Source organism: Microchirus variegatus (assembly GCF_963457635.1).
Source record: "Microchirus variegatus genome assembly, chromosome: 3".
Taxonomy (NCBI): Eukaryota; Metazoa; Chordata; class Actinopteri; order Pleuronectiformes; family Soleidae; genus Microchirus; species Microchirus variegatus.
In genome coordinates, this window is record NC_139804.1 from 4299239 (window position 1) to 4325794 (window position 26556).

The 26556-nt window shown below is 43.0% G+C and overlaps 1 protein-coding gene across 1 annotated transcript in view; it reads left to right on the top strand.

Moving 5' to 3' along the window:
- Positions 1-26556, top strand: part of nectin1b (nectin cell adhesion molecule 1b) — a gene marked incomplete at its 3' end in the record, with an annotated part of 197884 nt that overhangs the window by 139083 nt on the left and 32245 nt on the right. Inside the window, exons 6-7 of the mRNA XM_083886584.1 lie at positions 21218-21365; positions 23045-23111. Coding sequence (XP_083742710.1) covers positions 21218-21365; positions 23045-23111 — 215 coding nt within the window. The remainder of the gene's footprint in view (positions 1-21217; positions 21366-23044; positions 23112-26556) is intronic.

The following is a 26556-nucleotide window of genomic DNA, read 5'->3' on the forward strand; positions in this document are numbered from 1 at the left end:
GACCTATTTTCCAACTCAGCCGGTGTGATGGAGACGTCTGGAGACATTTTCAAGAAATTTCATTCAGTTCTTCTAGTTGCCGAGTTCGCTGGTGCTATGGCTAGCGCAAGTCAATGGTACGAGCTAGCATGGTATTAGAAACACTCATACCGACTCCACAGTGCACCTGAGGCAAATCAATTGTAACGGCAGACTATCGATGTACATATCTGTGTTGATAGAATGTTTGAAATAAAACCAACCTTGCAATTTGAAGGATTTATCTCAGCAGTCTCAGCAGCAGCAGCAGCGCGTCATACTTCCTGTTAGCCTATGGCAGCGGCGGACTGATTCCGCTGCCGGAAGTATAGTGCTGAGAAAGTAGTCCCTCAAAAATTCATGCGATGCGACGTTAGTTTTGTTTCAAATATTATTCTATCAACACAGATATGTACATCGATAGTCTGCCGTTACAATTGCCATGCTAACTTGTGTCATTGACTTGCGCTAGCCATAGCATCAGCAAACTCAAAGTCAACTTGAAGAACTGAATGAAATTTCTTGAAAACGTCTCCAGACGTCTCCATCACACCGGCTGAGTTGGAAAATAGGTCTTATGTTCAAAATTCCGAACTATCTCTTTAAGACTTTTTAAGACCATAATGAATACAATTTAAGACCAATTTCAAAACCATACTGGCAAAAAAAAGTACAAAAGACATGAAGGAAAATTGGAGTCATAAATTGTTCGGCTTAGCTGTGTGCTTTCATTAAGTTTTCTCCGCTGCTATGCTAATGCTAAGCTGTAACACAACGCATCGCGCGCACAGCACGCTAGCTAGTGGTGCTCGATAAATTCTCACCGGGCAGCACAGGTGACCTACTTTAGTTCCGTGTTGTAGTTGTGTTATCGCAATCCCAAAAATAGAAACATTTCAACGCGAGACTAAAGTTTATGAATGCAAAGTAACGTTAATAGATTTTTAAGACTTTTCAAAATTGTATTTAAGAACTTTTAGGAGATTTTAGGAGAATTTAAGACATTTTAAGGCCTTAAATTCAAATGATTGGAGTCAAGACTTTTTCAGACCCCGCGGATACCCTGATCTATTGACATGTTTTGGTTGGCTAATGCTTGCTAAACGTTGCACATTTCTCAACTTCTGCTGCACGCCTACAGGTGCAAAGTGTGAAAAAAAAGGTTGATTTTAATGTGCTAGCTGGCTCCATTCAAAGTGAATGTAAAAGCATTTCAGTTGACGCCTCCACTGTGTACGTGTGAATCCACTCCTGCTTTTTTTTTAACGGTGACAAGAGTTATTGACCGGTGGATCCTCGAACCTCTCGAATACGCCGCATAAATCTCACATTCAGGTCCAAAAATGATTTGTAGACCTGCTTTTGTTTACATATCACGCTAAACGTTAAACAACTGCAGGTGTGAATTTACGCTTTGAGGAGGTTTCATGTTGCTCTTTTTTGGAAATAAACGTTTAAAAGCTGCCTCATAGCCCTAACTCGATAAAGGTTGTTGAAACCTTTGTCGTACTGTACATAAAGCTTCTTTGAGATTTGGTTTTCATTATTCATCAGTTTTCCAGAACATTATCACATTTCAGAGCAAGTACACGACGAGAGAGAGGAATTTATCGTCTCGACTCAAAATGTCTGGATGTAGTTCAGATTGCAAATGCAGCAGAGTTTTTGACCTGTAGTGTGGACTTGTTGACAGGACACAGCGGAAACAAGACTAAAAAAAAGAGAGATGATTTTTTAGAGAGCGAGAAAGAGAGTGAGAGCCAGCGGTGATGTCTGATTTAGGGTGTTTGATCCAGATCCTGCTGTGGCCTTATCATTGTAGCTGTGGAGAGCCACTGCTGCCGAGTTGTTTTATAGCGAAGAGAGAAGATGGCTGTGCTCGGCCTTCTCTTTCAGAGCTAATTCAATTGAAGAATAAATGAGTTCTGCTGGTAATTTGGAGATAACCTGTGCAGTGACCAAGCTTAAAAAGAAGATAAGGAACAACACGGGAATGGAGACAAGAAAACGAGACAATTTTTCACCCTGCCTTTGCTAAATTAAACTTTTCCCAATTCCCCTGCAACTTTAATTAAAACACACACTTGCATGCACACAGGTTCACACACACACACACTGCTGCACATCCAGCGGATAATCCAGGAGGAGCAATCAAGTTGTTTGAAAGAGATCAGTAGACAGTGAGCAAAGAATCTAACTGGAACTGGAGGCTGCAGCTTCACTGTCTGTCCCTCAGTTGTTAAGATTAATCAGTGAGGTACACTCTAAAAGTCAATGGTCCTTTGAGTCGTAAAACACGGAGGTGGAGTGGGGATTTTGAAAGAGTCACTTAACCCAAAGCACAAGCAAAAGCAGGTTTCCTCCCTCAGTCCCTTCTGGTAGCTTTACAAGCTTTGTTGTATTTTTTTGAAGCTCCTATTGGATGACAACTTTCAACAGGTTTTTTTTTTTTTTTTGCCACAAGAAATAATATTAAAAGAGAAATAAATGAAAGCGCTGTGATGCTATTTTGCTTCCCTCCTTGGCTTTCAGCAGAATGGAGTGCGGTTGAGGGATTGTTCAGACTTAACACAGAGTGAATTACATTGACAGTGCAATACTTACGAATGGAAAACAGCAGGGGGGGTGGGGTGGGGTTGTGAACAGAAATTGAAACAAACTTAACGAAACGACCCTTAAAGGGGACATAAATATGCAAAATCAACTTTTGTATCATTTAAATCCTTCGTCGCTCATTGCTACGTCACAATGCGCTACATTCCTGGAATTGTTGTCTCGCGGAGCGACGCTTTGTCCGTAAAACAAGTGAGCGCGCTGGCGAGGGCGACGGTATCCAAAAAAAACGGAATTCCGCTAAACATTCTATTCTTGGCTCCACAGTGCAGCACAGAGTTCTACACAAACTTCCAGCCTCAGAGGATTTATCTGTCCAGTGGATACATGTTAAATATGACGGCTATGTGCCTGCTAGAGCCTGCAAATGATCACTTTTCCAAATGCTAACTGCTAACAGTAGCCTCTGTGGCTGATGTCATTTCCTGTCCCTTAAGTTTCGTTTTACTTTTTTTTAAGGTGGACCTAAAGAGATACTACTAAACAGAGCGTTCTAAACAGGGCTGTTTTGGCAGGGTGATTGAACTGCTGTGGTCGCTTCATCCTTAAGGTATTTTGGTATTTATGTTCATTAGGACACCAGGGAACTAGGTTAAATTGGAGAAAATAGGGTATAATATGTCCCCTTTCATGTGAAATGGAAATGTTCATGTGAAATGGAAAAGTACATTGGCTTAAGACAAACAACTCCTATTGGTTGGTCTGGGATTTACACAGCTTCCTCACAAAGTCCCAAAACATGTAGATTGGGATGAGATTCGTTGGAATACACTACACTGAAGGTTGGCCCTGCAATAGGCTAGTGACCTGACCGGGATGAAGCCCAACTCTGACTGGGACTGGCTCCAGTTCCCCCACCAAGTCCCTCAAAGCATGGACGGATGCTTTTAACCCAATGCTACATTTGAACGTCAACATTGATACCGTGCATGGTACAATGGCCAAAGACGCACAATTTCTATTGGTTAGTCTGGGATTTACACAGCTTCCTCACAAAGTCCATAAACATGTAGATTGGGATGCGATTCATTGGAATACACTACACTGAAGGTTGGCCCTGTGATAGGGTAGTGACCTGACCGGGATGAAGCCCAACTCTGACTGGGACTGACTCCAGTTCCCCCACCAAGTCCCTGGACAGATGATTTTAACCCAATGCTACATTTGAGCGCAAACCTGTTGTCAGTACCACATGCTTACACAGGATATAATTTAACGCAACAGTGGCCACTAGAGCCATGACTCACATTTCACCTTTGTTAGACTCTATGTAAGAGCCAACCAATGTCATTTTAATGAGCATTTGTCAGTTTCTGTTCCCAGGTCAATACGACATTCGATCCTCTGAAAAACCTGCTGAAAAGTTAATAATGGGAGACGTTGCAATAAGAAATGGGGGAAAGCAGCATTCCTCCACATGAAACAAAACTATTTATAGAGCTATTACTTTCCCCCAAAAACAAATTTGAAACTTCAACTTCACTAAACCAAATATTCATGCGGACTGAATAGATGGTCTGTGCATCTGGTTTTTGCCCACTGGGCTCCTCGCTTCCAATCCTCCTTGAAATTACACTGTTGCAGCTCCAGTGAAACAGAACAAAGAAACATTTGGGTTGTAAATGGCGCTACAAACCTCCACATGGTAGCACTTTGTGGATGGGACCATTTAGCGACTTGTCTCCAACTGCAGTTCCCTTGATTCGTCGTGCGATTACCAGGCGAAAAAAGGACCACTTTGCACTCTGCGTTTATCATCGCAGCCCCTCGCAGTGCAGCGTGATGGATGGGGCGGGCAACACTGTGATCTGTAATTAATGCAGTGTCGACGCATAAAAAAGTTGTGAAACGCGTACGTTAGACACAAAGCAGGAGACTTTCAGGCTGCGTCAGGCTTTCAGTTCTGCCAGTTTGTCTTCAGTCTTAAAGGGATAGTTCGGAATTTTGGACATAAGACCTATTTTCCAACTCAGCCGGTGTGATGGAGACGTCTGGAGACGTTTTCAAGAAATTTCATTCAGTTCTTCTAGTTCCCGAGTTCGCTGGTGCTATGGCTAGCGCAAGTGGGGACCGTATCTATGTTCCCCGGGTCCTGTGTTCCCTGGGTCCTATGTTCCTCGCTTTGTGTGTGACCGGGGAACATAGGACCCTTTCTCTAACCCTAACCGTAACCCTACCCTTTTCCAAAAAAAGGGTCCCATGTTCCCCTGTCACATACAAAGTGGGGAATATAGGACCTTTTTTGGGAAAACAGGGAACATAGGACCCGGGGAACATAGGTACGACCCCGCGCAAGTGAACGGTACAGGTTAGCATGGCATTAGAAACACTCATAACGACTCCACAGTGCACCCGAGGCAAATCAATTGTAACGGCAGACTATTGATGTACATATCTGTGTTGATAGAATGACTTTTGAAACAAAACTAACCTCGCATCGCATGAATTTTTGAGGGACTACTTTCTCAGTGGAATCAGTCCGCCGCTGCCGGAAGTATGACGCGCTGCTGCTGCTGAGACATAAATCCTTCAAATTGCAAGGTTTGTTTTATTTCAAACATTCTATCAACACAGATATGTACATCGATAGTCTGCCGTTACAATTGGTTTGCCTCGGGTGCACTGTGGAGTCGGTATGAGTGTTTCTAATGCCATGCTAGCAGGTACCATTTACTTGCGCTAGCCATAGCACCAGCGAACTCTGCAACTGGAAGAACTGAATGAAATTTCTTGAAAACGTCTCCAGACGTCTCCATCACACTGGCTGAGTTGGAAAATAGGTCTTATGTCCAAAAATCCGAACTATCACTTTAAAGGGGTTTCAGTGCATTTTTTTCCCCCAAAGTGAAATGAAGCATTGTTTTAATTTGTCATATTGACAACAAGTAAAGGCCACAGGGATCTATAACCTGGACTATCACAGCACATACAGCATCATATAGACTTTATATTTTAACTCTACAAGGGCCCGGGGAGATGACTATGACACGCAGAATCATCACACATTGGAATCATCCCTCAGTCTTGATGAATTGTGTCTCTGTCAAGGTAGGGGTTAAGGTTACATGTGTTTTCTTTGGATTCTGGGGGGAAACTTTGCAGAATAATAACGCGTGTTTGTACTGGGTCAGATTTTTCTATTGCCACAACTGAGTCGTTTCCAAAAGTAACAAACTGAGCTCCCTTTTTTCTTCCCCCAACCAAAAAAAAAGAGACAAATGTGTAAATGTTTAAACCTGGTGTCCTGTACAGTGGTGGAGATTATTATGATTATTATTTTTTTTTTTTTAAATGTGGTGTGCAAACATGTTTGTGCATATTTTTTAGAAGGAAACGGCATTCTCAAATAAATCCATCTTGCAACCAAGATGAAGCAAATGCTGCATTTTTCTTTCTTTTTTTCCAAGACTGAATTGGTTTTTTGTTTCCAAAGACTTGCACAACTTTAATTTCTTTGGAGGGCCTTTTGTTTTTCTCCTTCGTCGCCTGCTCCCCCCAAGGCCCCCGCCCCCCCCCCCTCCCACCAGATTTCCCCACCGCGGATAATTTTCATTGACCACGGCAGAGCCTTGAGATTCCCTGGCAGTGTTTAGCAGCAGTGGCAGTATAAGTAGCTTCAGCAGCTCGATGAAATTTCCTTTGAAACTCTGGTGTCTGTCTAAGCAGTGTGTGCTCGGAGAGAAGAGCTGCAGCGGGAGGGGGGGGGGGGGGGGGGGGAGGTATGCGTGCAGAATCTCAATGGTCACCGTTGTTATACATGGTCCATCTGAGTTAAGGCTGCTTCTGTCTGTCAGGGCAGAGGACATACCTTCCTTCTTTTAACTTTGAAAACCCTTAGTCCTGACATCAGAGAGCGGTGGTCAGGTGCCCACTGCCCTTAATAAATTAGGCTGTCAGTGGCAACACATGCATGCAGACATCACACGAAAATACTCTACAAGCTTCTGTCTTTGAGAGTTCCGTAAAGACAATGAAACGAATTAGCACATTTAAAAGGGACCGTATCTATGTTCCCCGGGTCCTATGTTCCCCGCTTTGTATGTGACATAGGACCCTTTCTCTAAAAAAGGGTCCTATGTTCCCCGCTGTTCACCCAAAGGGTCCTATGTTCCCCACTGTTCACCCAAAGGGTCCTATGCTCCCCGCTTTGTATGAGACCGGGGAACATAGGACCCTTTCTCTAAAAAAGGGTCCTATGTTCCCCGCTGTTCACCCAAAGGGTCCTATGCTCCCCGCTTTGTATGAGACCGGGGAACATAGGACCCTTTCTCTAAAAAAGGGTTCTATGTTCCCCGCTGTTCACCCAAAGGGTCCTATGTTCCCCGCTTTGTATGAGACCGGGGAACATAGGACCCTTTCTCTAAAAAATGGTTCTATGTTCCCAGCTGTTCACCCAAAGGGTCCTATGTTCCCCGCCTTGTATGAGACCGGGGAACATAGGACCCTTTTTTTAAAAAAGGGTTCTATGTTCTCCGCTGTTCACCCAAAGGGTCCTATGTTCCCCGCTTTGTATGTGACCGGGAAACATAGTACCCTTTCTCTAAAAAAGGGTCCTATGTTCCCCGCTGTTCACCCAAAGGGTCCTATGTTCCCCGCTTTGTATGAGACCGGGAAACATAGGACCCTTTCTCTAAAAAAGGGTCCTATGTTCCCCGCTGTTCACCCAAAAGGACCCGGGGAACATAGGACGCTTCCCCCTTACCCTAACCCTAACCCTACCCCACCGTAACCCTAACCCTAATCCTTTACCCTGGAGCTCCACACCCAGGCTTCCACAAAGCGGGGAACCCCGATTGGGGAACATAGGACCCGGGAAACATAGGTTCGACCCCCATTTAAAATAGTTCTCCTCATTGTCTCCTCAAGAGCCATGAAATTGCAGTTTGCGGTGACTGTTTTTTAACAGCCGTGTCTGTTTTGGGTGCAGGCATTCTAACATGTCAGACATGTTTATGTTCTCATATCGGAGCACGTGATTCCCGGCTCCATGGGTGGATTTTAACTTTTTTGGGGCAATAACACACTGGCGGCGGTGTAAATGTCTTTTTCTCTGCAGTGGTGGAGGTGGAGATCGGTGGGATGCCGGCGAAATCCCCTGCGTGGATTTTTAAAGGGTTTATTTCCACTCGGGAAATTCCGTACGCACCCATACTGTGTTTGTCCTGTTCAGCTTCCTCCTCTGCGAGAGCAAGGGATGCGGGATGAAAACATCTCATCCGTCCATTGATTGCTTCCCCCCCCCCCTTTTCCATTGTGTTTGCACCGAGGTGTTTGCCTGGAAATCTCACGCAGAGAAACCGCAGACTTTATAGCGACCTGGTTTTCCATAAACCACAATGAACTGCACGTTAGTGCCAGTCTGTGGAATCTGCATTTCATTTAAGCAGCAAAGGAGGCTGTGCACACTCGACGTGCAGCGTTTGACAGAACGGCCCCGCGTCGCGATTGTTTTCCCACATGTTCCGTCCATCATGTGCACGTAGGATAAAGGTTTTTACGCCTCAGTTTTCTTTTGAGAAGCGGCTGAGGTTTTACTGATGGATATGCAGCATGTGAACATGCGAGCAGAAAAAAACAGGGAACTCCACACGTGATGTCATCCATCAACCGTTATTCCGACTCGGCAACAGTGGAAACATGTGGATCGTGGATCGTCGTTGGCAGTGCGCAGATGTCGTGTTATTCATCACTCATTCGACAAGTCCTTAGATAATTAATTCATTCTTAGTTTTGGGAACACAACACAACTCTGACAGCATGGTTTACATCAGCGTTGTCGAGTTTCTATCTTGTACAAACACGCATCTGTTAGGTGATTACGAAGGATTTTTAATCCGATTGCTTATTGCGAAATTAACAGATTTATTGTCTCGCTGAGGCACATTAAGTCATCTCCCAACGCGGGGAGACTTGGAAAATAATTGATGTGATGATTCTCATTATCTAACCCACTATAATACGCACACAGTGACGCACAAACGCTTACATTTGAATCCAAAGTAGATTCCATTGCACTACTGTCACTTTCACACTATTTATATTGTACACGTTGTACATACTGTATACTCTTTCAACTGTATTATAGTCCTTGTTATAGCCTATAAATATCCACAACAATAGTATTTTTTTCTTTTATTTGAATACACCACCCTATACATATTGTAACATATGGTATTGGATGATTTTTGGAACCAGAGGGTCAAAGTGGTTCATTTCTTGCCTCCTCCCTGGGAGTGTGTGTGAATGGGTGTGATGTGTAAAAAAAAAATGGATGAAAAACCAATCTATTATTGCCAATAATGAAGAAAAAGCTCAATATATATATATATGTACACATAATCGCCATGCCATGTAGCAGTAAAACCATTAATCACTATTCAAATGTACCAGTTTGCTGAAAAGAGGAGTGAACCCTGTGCATCTTTCTGTTTCCTTTCTGTTCTCTCTGCATTCTCAAAGACTTCCCACACAGCTTCTAAATCCGCGCCGATAATAAGCCTCTCAACGCTCAAACGACAATGTAAAAGTCTAAGTATATAAATGGGTCGAAGTGAGGCTTCCACCAGCAACGTCTCCATTAATTTGTTAGATCACACTCGGCGCATGAATCATGTCGGAGAACACGGTATATGCTGCTTTTCATTTCTTTCGCTGCCTCCGCAGCCTTCGTGACATGATGTGTTTGTTCTATTTTTGGTTCCTTAAATTGGAGAGGAGAAATCCATTAAGCTTAATGCATTCGCTCATTATAAAGACATACTTCTTTTTTTTTTTTACTTCCAGACTAAAGTAAGTGTTAGAAGACAGGTCTTACCATGTTGGAGTACCTGTTGTTTACTTGCGTCTTCTGCTCTAATCCGGGGCCAGGACTGCCGAGATGGTTATCACTATGATGGTCATCTCTTGAGTGTGTTGTTGTTGTTGTTGTTTTTTTCCTCCTCCAAAGTACTTAGTCTGTTTTGGGTTATTTTCTTGGATTAGTCAATCCAGGATTTAGAAGTTGATATCATTTTTTGACGTCTGAGGCATATCCAGCATTGTAGTAGTAGTAAAGAAATCATGTCCAAACAGGGAAAGACCTGGTTCTCTACCTAAACCTTTTCGGCCTTTTCATTTGCCGCCTCCCAGACTCTTGAATAAGCTCCCCCATGAGATTTGTTATCACTGACCTGGGCCTTTTTAAATCCAAACTTACTTAAAACATGTTTATTCAGAATGTCCTTTTAATACCCAGTAGTTTGTATTCTTTTAATTCTTTGAGTTCACTTTTTATTCATTTAATTGGTATTGTCATGCATTGATATATTTTGTACTGTCCGTTTTTAATGCTGTGTGTCTGTCAGGCTTTTATTTTGTAAAGCACTTACTGGTCACCTGTGGGATGTTGTACAGGGCTATAGAAATAAAGAACATTACATGATACTGTATTTAACCCATGCAGAACCAGAAAAGACACTGGACACCGACCTATACAGGAGATAAACCTGATCTCAAGGTGTCAAAAACAAACTTTATCTTACCTGGTGTGTAGCTCTGAAACCTATAAACTGTTCCTCCAAGAGTTTGTCAAATACACCCATGTTGTTGTACCACACTGGCTGATTAATACAGTTGCATGACTATCTGAATACACTTATGATTATGATTGTATTTAGCAATCATATTTACCTTGGTTCAGAACAGTCTGACATGATAAGGGTTGTGTCTTCTAAGGTCCACTCAGCTATGAGACATAATGTTAAACAGACCCAGAACCTTGACTAATATAGGACAAGGCCCAATCTGGACCTGACTGACAAATCCTGACGGGGTCCAGGGTCGGGTCTCTGGTCCTACAACTCCTGAAGATGTCCACTGCAGATTGAACAGTTAAAGGGATACTTCACCGATTTGAATGTGGCTTTGTATTGCTAGAATAGCAGTAGTATTTTTTAGAAAATGTGCTTCCCTCCCTCAGTTTTTCCCTGACTTCTAAAAAAATCTGTTTTCCCTTATCCAAATGTGCCCTACTGTGAGTCAAATTACGTGTTTTGCATCACAGTAGGGAACATTTTGAAAATGGAAAACTGAGGGAGGTAAGCACATTTTCTAAAAAATACTACTGCTATTCTAGCAATACAAAGCCACATTCAAATCGGTGAAGTATCCCTTTAAGAAAATGAGTCTTACATGCAGCCATGTAAGCCATAATTCCTTTTTTACCTCACACATACACAATTTTACCTCTCACATACACAATTTTACCTCTCACATACACAAAACACACTGCTCACAAAATAGTGAATGGGAGAGGCAAAATTGTGTACGTGAGAGGTAAAATTGTGTATGTGTGGGGTAAATAAGGAATTATGGATTGTGAGAGGCAATCTCACATTCACTATTTTTGGCTCTCACATACACAATTTTACCTCTCACATTCACTATTTTTGGCTCTTACATACACAATATTACCTTACACATTCACAAGTTTACCTCTCACATTCACTATTTTTGGCTCTTACATACAAAATGTTTCCTCTTACATACACAATTTTACCTTACACATTCACAATTTTACCTCTCACATATACAATTTTACCTCTCACATTCACTATTTTTGGCTCTTACATACACAATTTCACTCTTACATACACAATTTTACCTTACACATTCACAATTTTACCTCTCACATACACAAAACACACCGCTCACAAAATAGTGAATGGGAGAGGCAAAATTGTGTATGTAAGAGGCAAAATTGTGTATGTGTGAGGTAAATAAGGAATTATGGCCTGCACATGGGAGGGTTTATTGAACCTAAAATACCAAACATAAGGTAAATAAACCCTGAGAACTGAGCTATGACGGGAGTTCAGAATTCTAGAGTTCACTGAGGTAAACTGGAGCGTATTGTGTGATTTTGCTTGTGCCTCATCAATCACGTCAACATTTAGGCGATTTCTAATTAAGATTTGGACAACGAATCGGAGCAATGCACTCGATGACTTTGTGTGTCTTTGAAAATGACAATTACCCTGTCAACAGTTCATTTGACAGTGCTCTAAAGACAATCAGCGTAATGCGTACCATTCAAACATAATTTCTGTTGTTTCTGAGTTTCAGATTTATCACTTTACATCCATAAACACATTGTATATGTCCCTTTTTATTTAGAGATTTATTTTTTTGGGATAGGATTGGGGTTATTATCCTAAGAGGCAATTACATTCCCACAGAAACTAACTCAAAAATAGTAAATCTTCAACCTAAGAAAGCTGATACTGTTCTGGAGGACCTTATTTACTGTAGGTTTTTTTTTTACAGACATGTGGTCGATTGGTGTTGACAAGAAAAATTCATTGGATAAAACCAAAAAAAAAATAATTAAACATAAGCACAGATATATCCTCAGTGAAAGAGGGAGAACTACACAAATGAAAATGTCAGGCAGGGAATTGGCACTCATGCAGCAAATGAATCCTGAAGAGAATTTATAATCCTGCCTTGGAATCTTGAGTGCTGCCAGTGTACATAAAGTAATCAATGGTAATTTTCTTGTGAGAATGCAAACAATCTATTATCCAATACCACAGTGGGTAACTGAACGTTTGGGTGTGTACAGTGTTTGCAGGGACATTGCTTAGCAGCTGAGGCAGGAAGATGAAGATGGCCGGGAATGGGATTTTCAGACTTACTGGGCCTAGTGTTGATAAATTGAAAAACCTGCTCTTGAACATATCCAGAGTGACTGGCTCTGTTACACCGTCAGCTTTTAACCAGGCAGAGAAAATTACAGCTGTGACCTCATGGCGCCTTGGCAGAGGGAGAGACAAGCAATTCTGCTTACACGGTGAAGAAGGTGGGAGACGAAGGGGAAGACGAGATGGAGACGAGGCTACAGATCTGTGTACGCGGAAAAACGCTGCGGCTCCTCCGATTCAGAGGAGGCAATAAATTAACATTCAACACATCGAAGGGTTTGGAGGGGGCTTGGCGTGATGACAGATGAGTGGTGATTGCATGCACAAAGAAAACTGCAACAGAGTTTGTGTACACTTTACCTGCAAAAAAGCAGAAGAAACGGTAGACAATCCACTGCATGTACAGTGCTGATATATCCCATGTATAATGTTTTTTTTTGTAATTAATGTGTCAGCATGAACGAGCTAATGGGCAGAATGGAAAGTTTGTAGCTTTTAAAACAAGCTATTACGTCTTGACAGCAGCTACCAGCTTCCTGAAGTTAATAAATGAGCGCAATCCACTTCCCGGAGCGATGTTGCGGTTTATTCCCCCATTAGGAGGCAGTGGTCCACCCATTCCAATCATTCTTTAATTAGAACCGTTGTTGTGTAGGCTGTCACAGGAGGTAATACCTCGTGACAGCGTCGGCATCAGCTTGGCAGCCTGCAATCTCATATTCAATGACAGGTGCTTTGGTGCTCGCGTGTCGTCACGTCAGCTACCCCAGCAGACTCAGCGGTGCACCAGACGCCTCCTGCTGATGCGTACGTGGTCACAGCGAGAGCTGCAGCTCTCCGTGTCAACATCAGTTGTCTGCTTGAGCATGGCAGGAAAAAAAACAACTAATATGATGAAAGAAAATTTTAAAAAATCTATGTTTATCGTTGTTGGTCTGTGGGCTCAGATGTTTGTTGTGTGGTTCCCAGCAGGTCCAGGACGGTTAGATTCATAATCGGCTCGGTTTCATCTTAATAAACACATCCCATGTGTTAACAATTTTGTGTGTTTAATGAAGTGCTGCTCTCTCTCTCTCTCTCTCTCTCTGTGGAGTGACGTAAAACCAGCAATCACACAATCCTTCTGGCATCTCCACTTTGACACATCGGGTCTGAGAGGTAGTGGAGAAACGGACCGTAAATGTGAATCTGGGTGAAATAGTAGGCAGGGCGTCCCTGGAGGCTAAACTGCAGCAGGATGACATTGGGAGCCTGAGCTCCCAGAGGAGACACAGCTCTGGACTGAAAACATTGAACTTTAACAAGATTACCAACACCAGTAGGGGTGAGAGACGGTACAGCATGTGCCGCCTAGAGTTGGCAGCTTGAAATATACGGATTTATGAACTCCATTAAATTACATTTCTTTCTCTTTATTGGAGCCTACAGCGTTCACCCGATGTGGAAAAAGGGGGGGGAGGGGGTATAAAAATCCTCTTCCAGATAAATTAGTAACAGCCCGGGCATTCACTTCCACATAATGTAGCTGTATAAGTCATAAATAGAGAGATAAAGGGAAGCAGACACCTTGACTGCTTCACAGTGCTGGTCCACTGGCAACTTGTGCAAACGGAGGTGGAAAAACCACCAGCCACTGCGGTATTGGAACAGGTGGCCGTCTCAGACATGGCACCGGTGGTGTAGAGCTGGCGTCGGTTCGTCGCCAGACTCTCAATCTGTCCACTTGAAAACTCACCAGTATTGCTGGAGAGCACTGTGGCCCCTGTGGAGGAGATAGCAATTACAATTTCTGATGGGGGAGAGGAAGAGAGCCAGGAGCTGCATCCACTCTTGGAATACAATCAGGCTTATGACTGGACCGTTATTTTAATATAAAGCACCACTATACAAATATCACCTCAACATCACTGCCTTATAGTCTCTATAAACTACACTCCTGGTGTCTTTTTTGTCACAACGCCACGGGGCAACTGTACATTTAAAGACATCATTAGGCGGCGAATTGCCTTCCTTAGTCTGCCAGTATTTGATGAACCATGCCAGGCCTCAGCAGGTACAGTACATGGCAGTGATCCCCTGCAAACAAGAAGAAAAAAAAGAAAAGAAGGGGAAAATAAAGCCTGTTTCCATTTAAATCCTGCATTGCTGCACTCTGTGACAGATTGGATTCGGAGTGGGTAAAGTCTGCCTCCAGCTGGAGATAGCTCAGCCTTTGGCCTCTCACCTGAACTCCTCCTGTTCTGGTATGTGTGACTAACATCTTCTATCGTAGACTGGTAACCTTAGAGCACCACATGTTTTTTTTGCCTATTGAGCTCAGCTGACACTTTTTTTTCCACGTTTTTTGGATATGCTGAATCACGGGCCACGCAGCTCACATCGGTCAAAGGGGGGGAACTCGGCTTAAGTTAGCCGGTCTCTTTTGCGCCATTAACACTGCAGATTTCCAGATCTCTGGAACCCCTGAGAAACAAATAAGGAATAATCACTTTCAGATTCTCTGTGAACCCCCCCCCCCCCCCCCCCTGCATCCAATGAGATCCCTACCTGAGTGCACGTCTGGGGCCAATTCCAATTCCTATCTTAACCCTCAAGCTCAACCCTTAACCTTAACTAACCCTCAAAACCAAGTGTTGAGGGTTATTCTGTCACTTAGAAATGGGACACCCCTTAAATGCAGATACGTCTTCAGACTGTCGGGGGCAGAATAACGCGAACGCTGCGTCCAGTCTGTCAACTCCAAAGAAGAAGAAGAACACATTTATGTCAGGATTATTTATTACGATCCGTTTGTCAGTCAAGTTATTAGGTTGTCAGTTAGTTATAAGATGATACTCATACAAATACCACAACCACGGACATATTCAGCTGACAGTTACCACACACCACGGCTTATTGAAAAGTAAACCATAGCAAACGATCGCTTGTCCGCACCGGCCCGGCTATTGACAAAAGATCGTAAAATAAAAATAAATGTTACGCAACAATGACGTAAATAATCCATAATATGGGCCAAAACTAAGATAAAACAATGGTTTTCATCATTTTTATATCTCTATTAACAAAGAAAATGCTTAATTTGTATCGCACTCGCTTCGCCGCTTTCGACGCCATCTTTCTTATGTGAAAACACGCAATGCATTCTGGGTAGCCCTTGCTCCCAAGGGTGGTCTTGGAAAATCTCAATATTGAGGAGCGATACAGCCCTGAAACTTGGCCCTCAACTTAATTTTTCTGAGAATCGGGACAGCACTTGCACTAGCGGGAGCGCGCCTTTTTGAGATTGAGGGTTAAGCAAGGAATTGGAATTCACCCCTGATCTCTGCATCAAACAAAGCAACCTGCCAGCTAGAAGTTGCCAACACGGCGCCATCTTGATAGATTGTCAGGGAGATTCTCCGCGGGCTTCTGCTTCTGCTGACGTAAAAAAAAGCAATGCCACAAAGCCGATCAAAGCCGAGGCGGCGCCTGCGTGCAGACCTGTGACTGTACTTTGTGTGTGGATGTACTGTGAAGTGGAGGAAAAACAACAAACAATCGCTCATATATTCGGGTGTAGTTCAGCGAACGCGGAGGGGAGTGTTTGTGTGTTCGGGATGAAGGTTGCGTGGCCACCTCAGACGGACAGAGCCGGAGCTGCAAACAGCCAAGGTCACAAGTCTGTCAGCTCAAATGTGTCACAGATGTGGACTGACAGCACACAGAGCCAGTGCATGGAGGGGTGCTTTGCGCTTATTGAAAATCAATAGCAATCTTTCGGCGGCAGCTACAAGACATATTTGAACAGCAGCCTTTGCTCAGTAGAGCTGGGTCACATTCTCATGCAGGTTTACTTCTAGTGGAAAATCAAAGGAGGTCAAACGGTTAATGGATTTTATACTCCACATGTATTCTTTAGGGTGTGTGTCTGTCTAGATTTTGGGTGACACCTTAATGGGAAGGAGGTCATGTTTTGCTTTCATTGTTGAAGTTTAGTGTAATTAAAATGATGTTCACTCAGTAAGGTGCATAAGAAAATGGTAATCATTTGCTTGCTAATTCACTTTTTTCTCTCCCAATGCTTCTCCTGACTATTAGTTGAATTTAAAACAGGGTGATCTATCATAAAAGTTGTGTTTTAATGTATTAAGCGCTGTAATGTAATGTGTATTAAATTCGGAGGCCGATTTTCCCCCTCTCTGCGAACAGCACAGTGTTGGTTCTGGCACCGATGTTGACTGTTAAAGCAGCGGCGACAGCAAACCACTGCGTACAGCGATTCAGCGCCTGTGATTATTGCTGTTGGCAATCCACTGTTTACTCTACAACAAGGACAAAGCCCTCCTTATGTAGTACTGCCTATTGTGTTCAGTGTTGGGGGGGGTGGGGGTTTCCAAAAGATTACTTTCATAGGACAAAGTCATGGGCCTCAGTCTCTGCTCAAGACTGGAGCATTTATTAAAGCGGCTCGAGGCAACGCACTGTTTGGCATTATTGAGTAATCATTTCATAACCTTTTGGCTTTTGCTTAAATCAAGTGAGAGAGAACTCGACTTCTGCAACTCCCGTAACTCCATGATGAGACTTTAATCAATCACAGAAAGGTTTAGAGAGAGGGACAGAGAAGAGAGTGTGTCCCATTGGTGAAAGGTCACTAACAAAAAAAAAAAATCAATACTGTAAAATCAACCTACAGAAATCAAAAACAGGAAATATTTGATCATTTTCAAGTTTTTATACGTTGGAACAGTCAAAGGCCACGGCTATCGGTTTGTGTTGCCTTGTTTTTCAGCTATTAGCTATACTCTTTCTTTAAGAAAATGGCCCTAAATCACATAATTACCATATTAAATATGCCTCAGCTAAACGCTACAGGACTCTTCAGCACACCAGACAGCCATGTAAATTTTCACAATAAAAGCCTTTGTCTACAAAAAACAAACAGTTCAACGACTTACTCGGATACAGCGATCGAAACTGTGGCTGGGAACTGATTTTCTGTTTTGCTGTGAACTGCGTGAGGCTTTCCAGTAAAAAACCAGTTGAGAGCTCTAAGCTCAAAATGAGCAGTTGTGGGAGACTCGTCCCAGTCACTGTATCTGCCAAGATTTCCAGGTATCATTGGCTTTTGCAGTTGCACCGCTATGTTTCAACATTCCCAAACAATTCATTTCCCTTTTGAACACACATTCCCTGTAGTAATTGAGCCATTTAGGCCCCGAGCTAAGTAAGTACAGTACAGTTGAAGCTGCTTGGCGTCCGTACAGAGAGTTTCGTGCTTTTGTGATATAAGTGGTCCCAGCTCAGCATTATGGCGCGCAGCGTGTGTGTAACGACGCACGCTGACTAATCATTTTGTTTAACTGTCCGCAACGTTTCGAGCACCGCTATTCACACGTGTGGCTGTTAATGTTTTGCAGTAAAAGTGATTTCACCATAAACGGCACAAGGGTGATTGGGATTCTATAATGTAAAACTCATTTCATAAAAAGATCTCCAGATACTGATAATTCTGCCGTGTAATGGCAAATTCAATTTCTCGGTCTCGGCGCTACAACTGCCCATCGCCCTATACCTGCCCGACACAGAATACCAGGTCCTTTTGTGTATTTTGTATTGTATATTGTGCAATTAGGATGTCTAGGCTGAACTTGCACCTTCCTACAACATCCCCAGGGAGTCGGCTCCCCAATACCTACAGTAAAAACACTGCCTAGAAAGGTAGACTCTTTGTCTATTGGAGGAATGTGAAAGGGGAGTTGCTCAGGTATAAATGTGGAGAGCCCACTATGCTCTGGGTCTTTCTTCCTTGCAACGAAAATAAAAAAAACTTGTCGGCCGGCAGAAGTTCTCTATTTCATTCTTTACCAGCAGCAGAGAATTTCCACAACAATCGTCACAAGAATCCGAAAAAGCACTCAGACGTGTGTGTCAGATGGCTCCCCCCCAACCTTTATGTGTTCGTAGGTGACAGGCTAAAATCCTGTGTGCTGAGTGCCTTGGACTCCGCAACAGGGAAATTGCATTCTCGTGCAGTCCGCTGTGTGTTACGGCGTTACCCAACGCACACACTGTTGTGTCTCGCATTTGCATTGTGGGGCCATGAAATTCAGCCCACTGGCTAGCACTGTGTGGTGCGATTGGACACCACACGAGTGTTCTGTAGCTTATCTGCGAAACCACACTTGCACGATCACGTTCACGGCCAATCTTCAAAGCAACTCTGATTTATTGAAATGCATCACATCAAGAAAGACATGCAAAGTGGGGGAACAAGAAAACCTATTTGCCCGTCGTTTGGGTGTGCAGATTTTTGACATAACTTTTAAGCACCAGGAGAAAGGAAGATTACAGTAGCATAACGACTAGCGTTAGCGTGACACAACCCTCTGATGGACATGATATGTAATCACTGGCTTTCAGGCGGCAAGCGTTCGGGAACAAGGTGGGCCAACACACATGCTATTGTGTTGGGCCGTATGTGAAGTAGTCCCTCTGTGTCCGTGTCATTATGGGCAGTGAATCAAGCAAGCGGCCCCGGCGCTGTTGAGAAGAGCCCCCTTGGGAGCGAGGCCTTGTTCTGTCACTACTGAGGGGGGGACAGCCAGATAATAATGGAGACATCATGAGGGCAGGAGATAGCCTTTCCCTTTTCAAAAGTGGAAGATGGTGAGAATTTGCCATGGCCCATCACAACAGGGCTCACATCCATTGATTGGTCCCTTGCCTGTCTCGAGGAGGACAGCTTTCAAAGAAAGACAGATGCAAGTGCTTTTAACCCTCAACAGCAACTAATGGTATCTACGTTATGCGTCTGAAAGTATCTGCCATCAGTCGGGGGAACACAAAGAAATTAGGTTCTCAAGGGACCTTCAGTGATTTAGCCCTATATCTACCTCACAGCAGATTTTGATTTAATACAGCAGGGGATTTCCTCTGAAGGGCCAGTTGAATTGTTTCAATTTCCTTTGTAGTCTGTCTTAAATTATTGAACACAGATATCACACAGAAACGGCTTGTTGTGTTGTATTTGTGCGTGTTGTTTCATCTCAGGCCAGATATCAATAATACACTCTGTGATCTGTTTTTTGACAAAGATGACGCTCACTTCTCCTTCACAAGTTCTCCTCCTCCTGAATGATCCTTGTATCCTTAAAAGCAAATTGCGCTTGCGACTTTCTTTTCAGCAACATGTCACCATGACAGTACATAATGGCCTTTTTCATCAACGCTACTGCCTCCCTGAAGGTTGTTGAGGCGGTTTCAATTGCAGGTTCGGGGATGGGGGTGGGGGAAGCTTGTGACTCTGGGCACAAGTCAGGGGATTTCAGGTTTCAGGACCCTTTTCCCTATTATTTCAACCAAGAAACGATCATCTGTTAATGTTGAAACATCAAAACCATCACCATCACGCTCGTCAGCCATGATGCATAAGGCAGCTAAGAAGAAGCCCCCTCAAAACTTGTTAGTTGACCTTTTTGCATTTATGAATTGACTCACCCGCCAGCTGCATGTGGCCAAGAGGCCGGATGTTCCCTTCACCTGTGATACTAAATTATTCATTGTTGATGGTGAGGTGTAAAGTCATAAATCCAGATTGGTTATATTATACAAACAGTCCAGTTTCTTGTGTCTGGAGCTCGAACAACGGCTCCATTTATATTTCAGTATATCTACACAAACTACTGTATTTCTGAGACACTTGGTCTGAACCTGGGTATCACTCAAGTTCAACGTTTCAACATGGGGGATAGTCCAATGTGCGACATGTGTTTTGAATGACTACATTTCAACTTTACTGATGCCAGCAGAGCGCAAAGCACACGCCTGCTACACTAGAAGATGGGGTTCAAATAGAGTGTTTGTCTGTATTGAATTTAAGAAACACATGTCGAAAGCCACAAAAGCACTTTTATTGATGTTGGGGGGAAGAACTTTGTTATGATAATATTAGTGGAAAATTCTGTTGGGTTATGTCTTCAGATATTCAAAACCACGGTTCCAACATGGCACCTGTTCCTAAACGATCCGGATGTACCTGATCTAAACGCCATTGTCGGTACCTGGCATGTTTCCATGTGTGATGCTCCAAAATCATTGATATTCTTTTCCTATTGCAGTTCGGGTACTGTTTATAATATATGGTGAATTAGCACAGGTAATGCGACGAATCCAAATGTTTTGCAGCCCAAGTCATCAGGCATTCAGATCAGTTTTAATCATTACTTGTAAACATTGGGTTTGCAGATATGCAGTGCAGGTTTTAAAAGGAGTAAAACCTGCATGTTGATGCATTTAAAATGAATAACCTTGATAAAAAAAAATGTTCTTTTCCTTTGGGAGCCGACACCTTATTTCCCTCTATAATGTTGGACATATATATATTTTTGCATTTGTTACCCCCACGCTGGCACGGAGTTTAAACATAATGGCCTCTGTCATGCTTTTTGAGAGTGCACTTGGGTTCGTTGTCAAATCCGAGCCAATTTAGGCGTCTTTTGAACAGATGATGGAGCACACATTAGAAATGCAGCAGCAGCTGCTGAGTGACCACAACAGTGTGGTATTCATGCGGTGCCAAAGCAGAAAGGACAATGGTCTCATCCTGAAATATATGTCTGGAAATAATGTTTTATGACAGAAAGCCTCAAGGATGGCAAACGCTGTGTCAAAATTTCCCCCTTTTTTTTTTAACAAAAGATCGTTTTTCCTTTTCTGGACGCTCTGTTGCTTTAATTTAGAAATATTTTTAGCCACATGGTTGAGCATGCCCAGAATCCTCGGTGATGCATTGCTTGCATTGTCCATGGAGGGTGTCATTGAGTTGTGAACTTGCTTTGTCTTTCTTTGGAGTTCAACCCAGCAGCATCGATATCTCTATGAGCACCTATATCCTGACAGTGTTGTGTGTGTCCTCTCATCTGCAGAGAAGCCGATGGCTCAGGGTCCCCCAGGTGGCGTTATAGGGATCCTTGGAGGTGTCGTCGCCATCGGGCTCATCATCGGAGTGGCCGTTACCGTCTTCATGGTCCATCGGCGGCAGCAGAAGACCCGCACCGAGACAGATAATGACCTGTGAGTATACCGCGCCTCTGCCGGACAGCATTGCAGCGAAGCTGGACAGGTGGTAAGATTAACCGTGAACTCTTGTCAAGCCATGGGGGAGGGGGGGGGGGACATTTTGGAAAGGACAAAGCACATTTTAAGGGAGTGTGGGTGGATTGATGATGTGGTGAGAGACAGGAGAAACCACTGCAAAAGTGTTCTGTACCTTCTTGAGAGCCAACGATCTTCTTTCACTTTATGAGCAAGAATGTAATAATTGTGCCGAAAAACTTAAAAACACAGAGCGAGCATAATCTTTGTGGCAAATGGAATCATGTATTATCATTAAAGCTGCAACTATTAAGAGGTTACTTCGTTATAATGAGAGTTGCGGCGAGCCCATTTCCCATTAAAACACTAAACGCTAAAATTCTAATCAGGACTGATTGCGAGACCATGTGCCTGCAGTCTGTTCCTGGGAAACGCTCCCCCACTGGTGGGTTATTACAATATCGCCAGGAAGTTGAGGAGATTTTTCCTGGAGATTGTTGAGTTTGCAGCAGGGTCCAAATGTCTTCAAATTGATCTTTTGAAACTATTTGTGGGAATCATGCTGATCAACCTTTATTGGAAACAGAAGAACTAGCGAAACTAGAAAACTTGACGATTCTGGGGTTTGGAAACGACGACAAATCCGAGGCAATAAATCACAATTATGAATATTGATTGTCCTATAGGAAATCATCACTGCTCTGTAATGAAGAAGCAATAATATACATGTTGTTCTTTTTTTTTTTAAACTGATAATAAAGAAAGAAATAAGAAAATAAGACCCACTCTTTGGCCAACCTTCTTTTCAGTATGCAAACCAGGGGCCATGACACCTTTGAACATTACCAGCTGTTGCCTGCACACACACTGGGAGAAACAGAAGTAGCAGAGGATGGAGCTGAGAGAACAACAAGCCAGAGAGCTGTGAAAATCAAAAAAAAAATATATATATATATATATATAAACGAAGGTGATATAAATCTCTTGGCACCTGTTTTGGAAGAACAGTAAAAAATCGTCTTTCAGCAGAGAAAGAAACAAGCAGTCAAGTTGAATCTCATGAATTGTCTTTGTCTGAAACACCTGGCCATGGGCAGGTCGTTCAATAGTTGCCAGGGTTTCTATTATGCTCCTGGGTATTTACTTGCATATACACCAAGCAAACAGAGACCCATGGGAATGATGCTCCTGTGTGTGTGCAGGGGTTGGATTTCATCCACCCTGGGAATCTTACCAGAACAGACTGGAGTGTAGGGGTCTGGCCGAGGGGTGCACACGAGCCTCTGACATGATGAGATTATAATGCGTAATTTCAGCAGGTTGCCCCCTCCAGAATTGTGTAATTGATTTGATATTCAAAGCAGCGGTGCAAACATCAAGCCAGGTATTCTGGCCAAAGTGACCGACCGTGCTGCACATCCCTGCACTCTGTCATGGCGGCAGGTTCCGACGTTAAGCCCTCAAACCGCACCGCCGATGCCGCTGCCGCCGCCTCTCAGGAATGCTTTTCAAGACAAATGAAGCACAAAGACTCTTAGCTCTTCCTTTGCTTTCTGTCTCTTTCTCCCTCCCTGCTAATCTATCTTTTTCTCTCTCACTCTGATGCCAAAGTAACTGCTCTCTGTCTCCCACTCCCCCCCCCCCCCTCTCTCTCTCAGCATTGCTGTTGCTGCTGTTGCTGATAGTTGTGTGACACAGGCTCCAGAGAAGCCAGAGTCCCCCACAAGGAAAGTAGAGGCACCCGACCCCAGTCTATCCCCCGCCGAACCCTGCCCTCCTGGATCCTCTGTCCTGTTGCCTGCATGTAACGGTGGCCTGCAAGTGACATACTTGAGCACGCCGCTGTGAGCGAACGTTGACCCCCGAAATCATAATTTCCTTACTTGATGCATGTAGAACATCAAATCTGAGGAAAATCCATCTTTTCTTTCACATCATATACTACAAAGTGATCGTTTGAAGAAAAATTCGACATATTTGTGTCACAATATCATTCGCAAAAAAAAACGTAATCAAGTTCAACCAGAAACAGCTTGATTAAACCATTGGTTCTCAAAGTGCGGGCCGCCATTAGTTTTAATCCAGGAGCTACTAAGCTTGTTAAATGTTTATTGGACATTACTGGATACAGACCAATAAGTGTAAACAAAAATACTGGGTATTTACCTGGTGTCTATATGGTGAATTTTAGTGTATTATTGGGTTATAAGCTGGTAATAAGCAGGTAGCTACATCCCCCAATTACTAGCTATTTACCCAGTAAATATATGGTAACAGAAATGTGTTACTTGGTATTAACCTGTAATTAGAAGGTAAGAACAATGGCCAAAAAACTGGGTAATTACCCAGTAAATTATAAAGCGTTATTATATTACATTATATTAATGCTTATATTACTTAACACTAAACTGTAGAACTGCAATCTGGTCATTAAAATTATTACAAATGGGATTTCTTTCTGTTTTTTGTTTTCCTTTGGCGGCCCTCAGTCCAATGTTGGGTTCCTAAATTGGCCCTCAGGTATCACAACTTTGAGAACCCCTGGATTAAACTATGGATGCAAATTGAACCGAATGAAAACAGCGCCAAGATAAATCCAAGTTAATTAAACGTCTAAAGATAAAATATCTCCAGCTCCACTTTGAGTTTTTCTTAGATTTTGAGCGAGGTTGGAATGAACTGGACACATACTGTGTATTACTTTGTTAATCGGCGACAGGTCCATAACGCTTGGTTTATTCTTCCTACAGCAATCGCATGAGCTGGACATCAGTGATAGCGTCTTTATATTTAGAAGAGGCCACATTGCCGAACCTCTGTCCTCTGCCTCCCGCTCTTTCCCCCTGCTTTTGTTTGCACGGCTGTCGTCAAAGATGCATGATAAGAGTCATAGTTGTTGTTGTTGTCGGTGTTTTTGTTTAGTCCTCGGCATGGAATGCTTAAATGTAGTGACGTTGTCTCGGAGCTAAAAAACTGACTGAGATTAATATTTGTTGTCGTCCGTGTCTTACGAGGAAAGTGTCAACTTAATATTATTTTTTTTTTTTTTTTTTGAAATGTGGATTTATATAAATGCAGACCAGTTTGAACGTGAATGTGTCATGAAATCCATAGTATTCTGTGAATGTCTGTTGCTGTGAGTGAAGGGGAAGCGTTGAGCCAGACTGTTTAATTCTGCATGTTGATGAGCTGTTAATGGAGCCTGGGCATTTGATAACATGCCTGACTGCTCCGCCAGTCGCGCCTCTGTTTGCCCCTAACAAAGCAGCACATGATGTGACTCAAAATTGGCCAATCCTCAATACACCGCCGGTCCTTTTTTTTCGAGGGGCCCCGCACTGGCGCAATATGGTCAACTGATTATCAAAATGGATGGGCGACGTCAAACGGCGCGATGTTTTTCAGGATAACGTGTGCATCGCTGTCTGACGTACGACCTCCAAAAATGTCAACAAAAAAAAAGCACTGCCAATAGTGACGCCCCCCCCCCCCCCCCCCCCCCCCCCCCCCCCCCCCCCCCCCCCGGGCAAAATGAATGAAGCCAAAGTGCAGCTGGTGCTGACACAGATGCAGATATTAGCTGGTGTAAATCGCTCTCATGCCAACTTCCTGTCCAAAAGAATCTGGTGCACGATGCAAAATGAGATGACGTTGATATCACTGATAACAAGAAAAATATATTTTCTTTTCTTAGATACGGGTAGCCTTGAATTGTTGCTTTTTTTGATTTGGAGGGCGTTGAAAAAAATGGGGTCGACAGATGGCAGAAGGAGAACACTGACTGAACTGATTTTTTGTCTGCACTTTGATTTATAAATGAGGTCACTCTCAGGCGTTTTATCATTGCTTTGTGGGGACCTTTAAAAAAAAATGTAATAAATGGTTTAATTCATTGTTGGATTCCCCTCTAGCTCTAAGCTGTAACCAAAGTAGGCTCATCCTTCTCGTCTCGTCTGGATCGTTCACGGACTGTGTCACTGTACTGGGTGTGAATGTGAATCAACCGCTATTGTTGTTTATGAGTAAAAACGTGGTGCTTAGTTTCCTCCTGTACACAATGTTACACGTGCAGTGCAACTGTCTATATAACAATCGGCTGTTTTTTTCCATGTCCATTTGAATAGCGGTGTATGTTATGTCACTGCCTGGGGTGTGTTGGAAACTGGCTGTGTGTATAAATGTAAAGTTTTGTTTTTAAAAATGAACAAAACCTCCCTCCCCCCCCCCCCCCAAGCACAGAAATAGTTTTTTCATAAACGTGTACAAGAACAAAAACAGAAGTCCTTTTGGTTTCTTGATTATTTTGTTAGTTTTCTCTCATACGGAGCCCCCGAAGTGACATGAGAGAAAAACAATTAAAAAAAATGAAATCTTGAGTTTCAAAGTCGAGATCTCGAATTTCCCCTCAAAAAAACTGAAAAAAAAAAAACTGTTTTTTTTTTGTTTTTTTTGGAAAGTCGAAGTCGAGAAAAAAATAGGAAAAAAAATAAATATTTTCATAATTTTTTGCAAACTCGAGATTTCAAATCTTTTTTTTTTTTTCTCATGTCACACCGGGGCCCCGTACTCTCAAGAAAAAGAAAGAAAATACAGCTCTGCAAAGCAAAATGTTGACCGGCCGTTTGAAAAGCAAGACAAAGCATGAAAGTAATTGCCTCCTTAACATCAAATCACATTTGTCCAATCTGGCAATTAAAAGTATCATTAGCATTTAAATGACCAGATAAGATGCCGATCGACAGAAATCAATGCGAGTGCTGAAAAGGATCAGCTGAAACACCTCCAGCATTGTGTCCCATAAGCTGGCCTGTGTGGTCATAATAAAGCAGAGCTCTGTAATCCAAAAAGTTTCTGGGGATATGTGACAGTTCACTTGAACAGGAAGTGTTCGTTCTCACACTGAGGGTCAGTTTCAGCTTTGATAATCTGCAGCACAAATGGAGAGGTCACTTTTTTTTTTTTATGTGTGTGTGTGTGTGAGCGCATTGTAAAAGTCATTTTTTTCTTTCCTGGTTAAAATCTTCCGTCGCAGATTACTCCTCTCAGTTTACGGATTAGTTATGTTTTCTCCTCGCTATCCCTTCCGAGATCTCTCCTTAAGCCGCCCTGATCCTTTTGTAGCCAGCAGAGCGAGAGAATTGCGAGGTCTTCAAGGTGGATGTCTGATGAG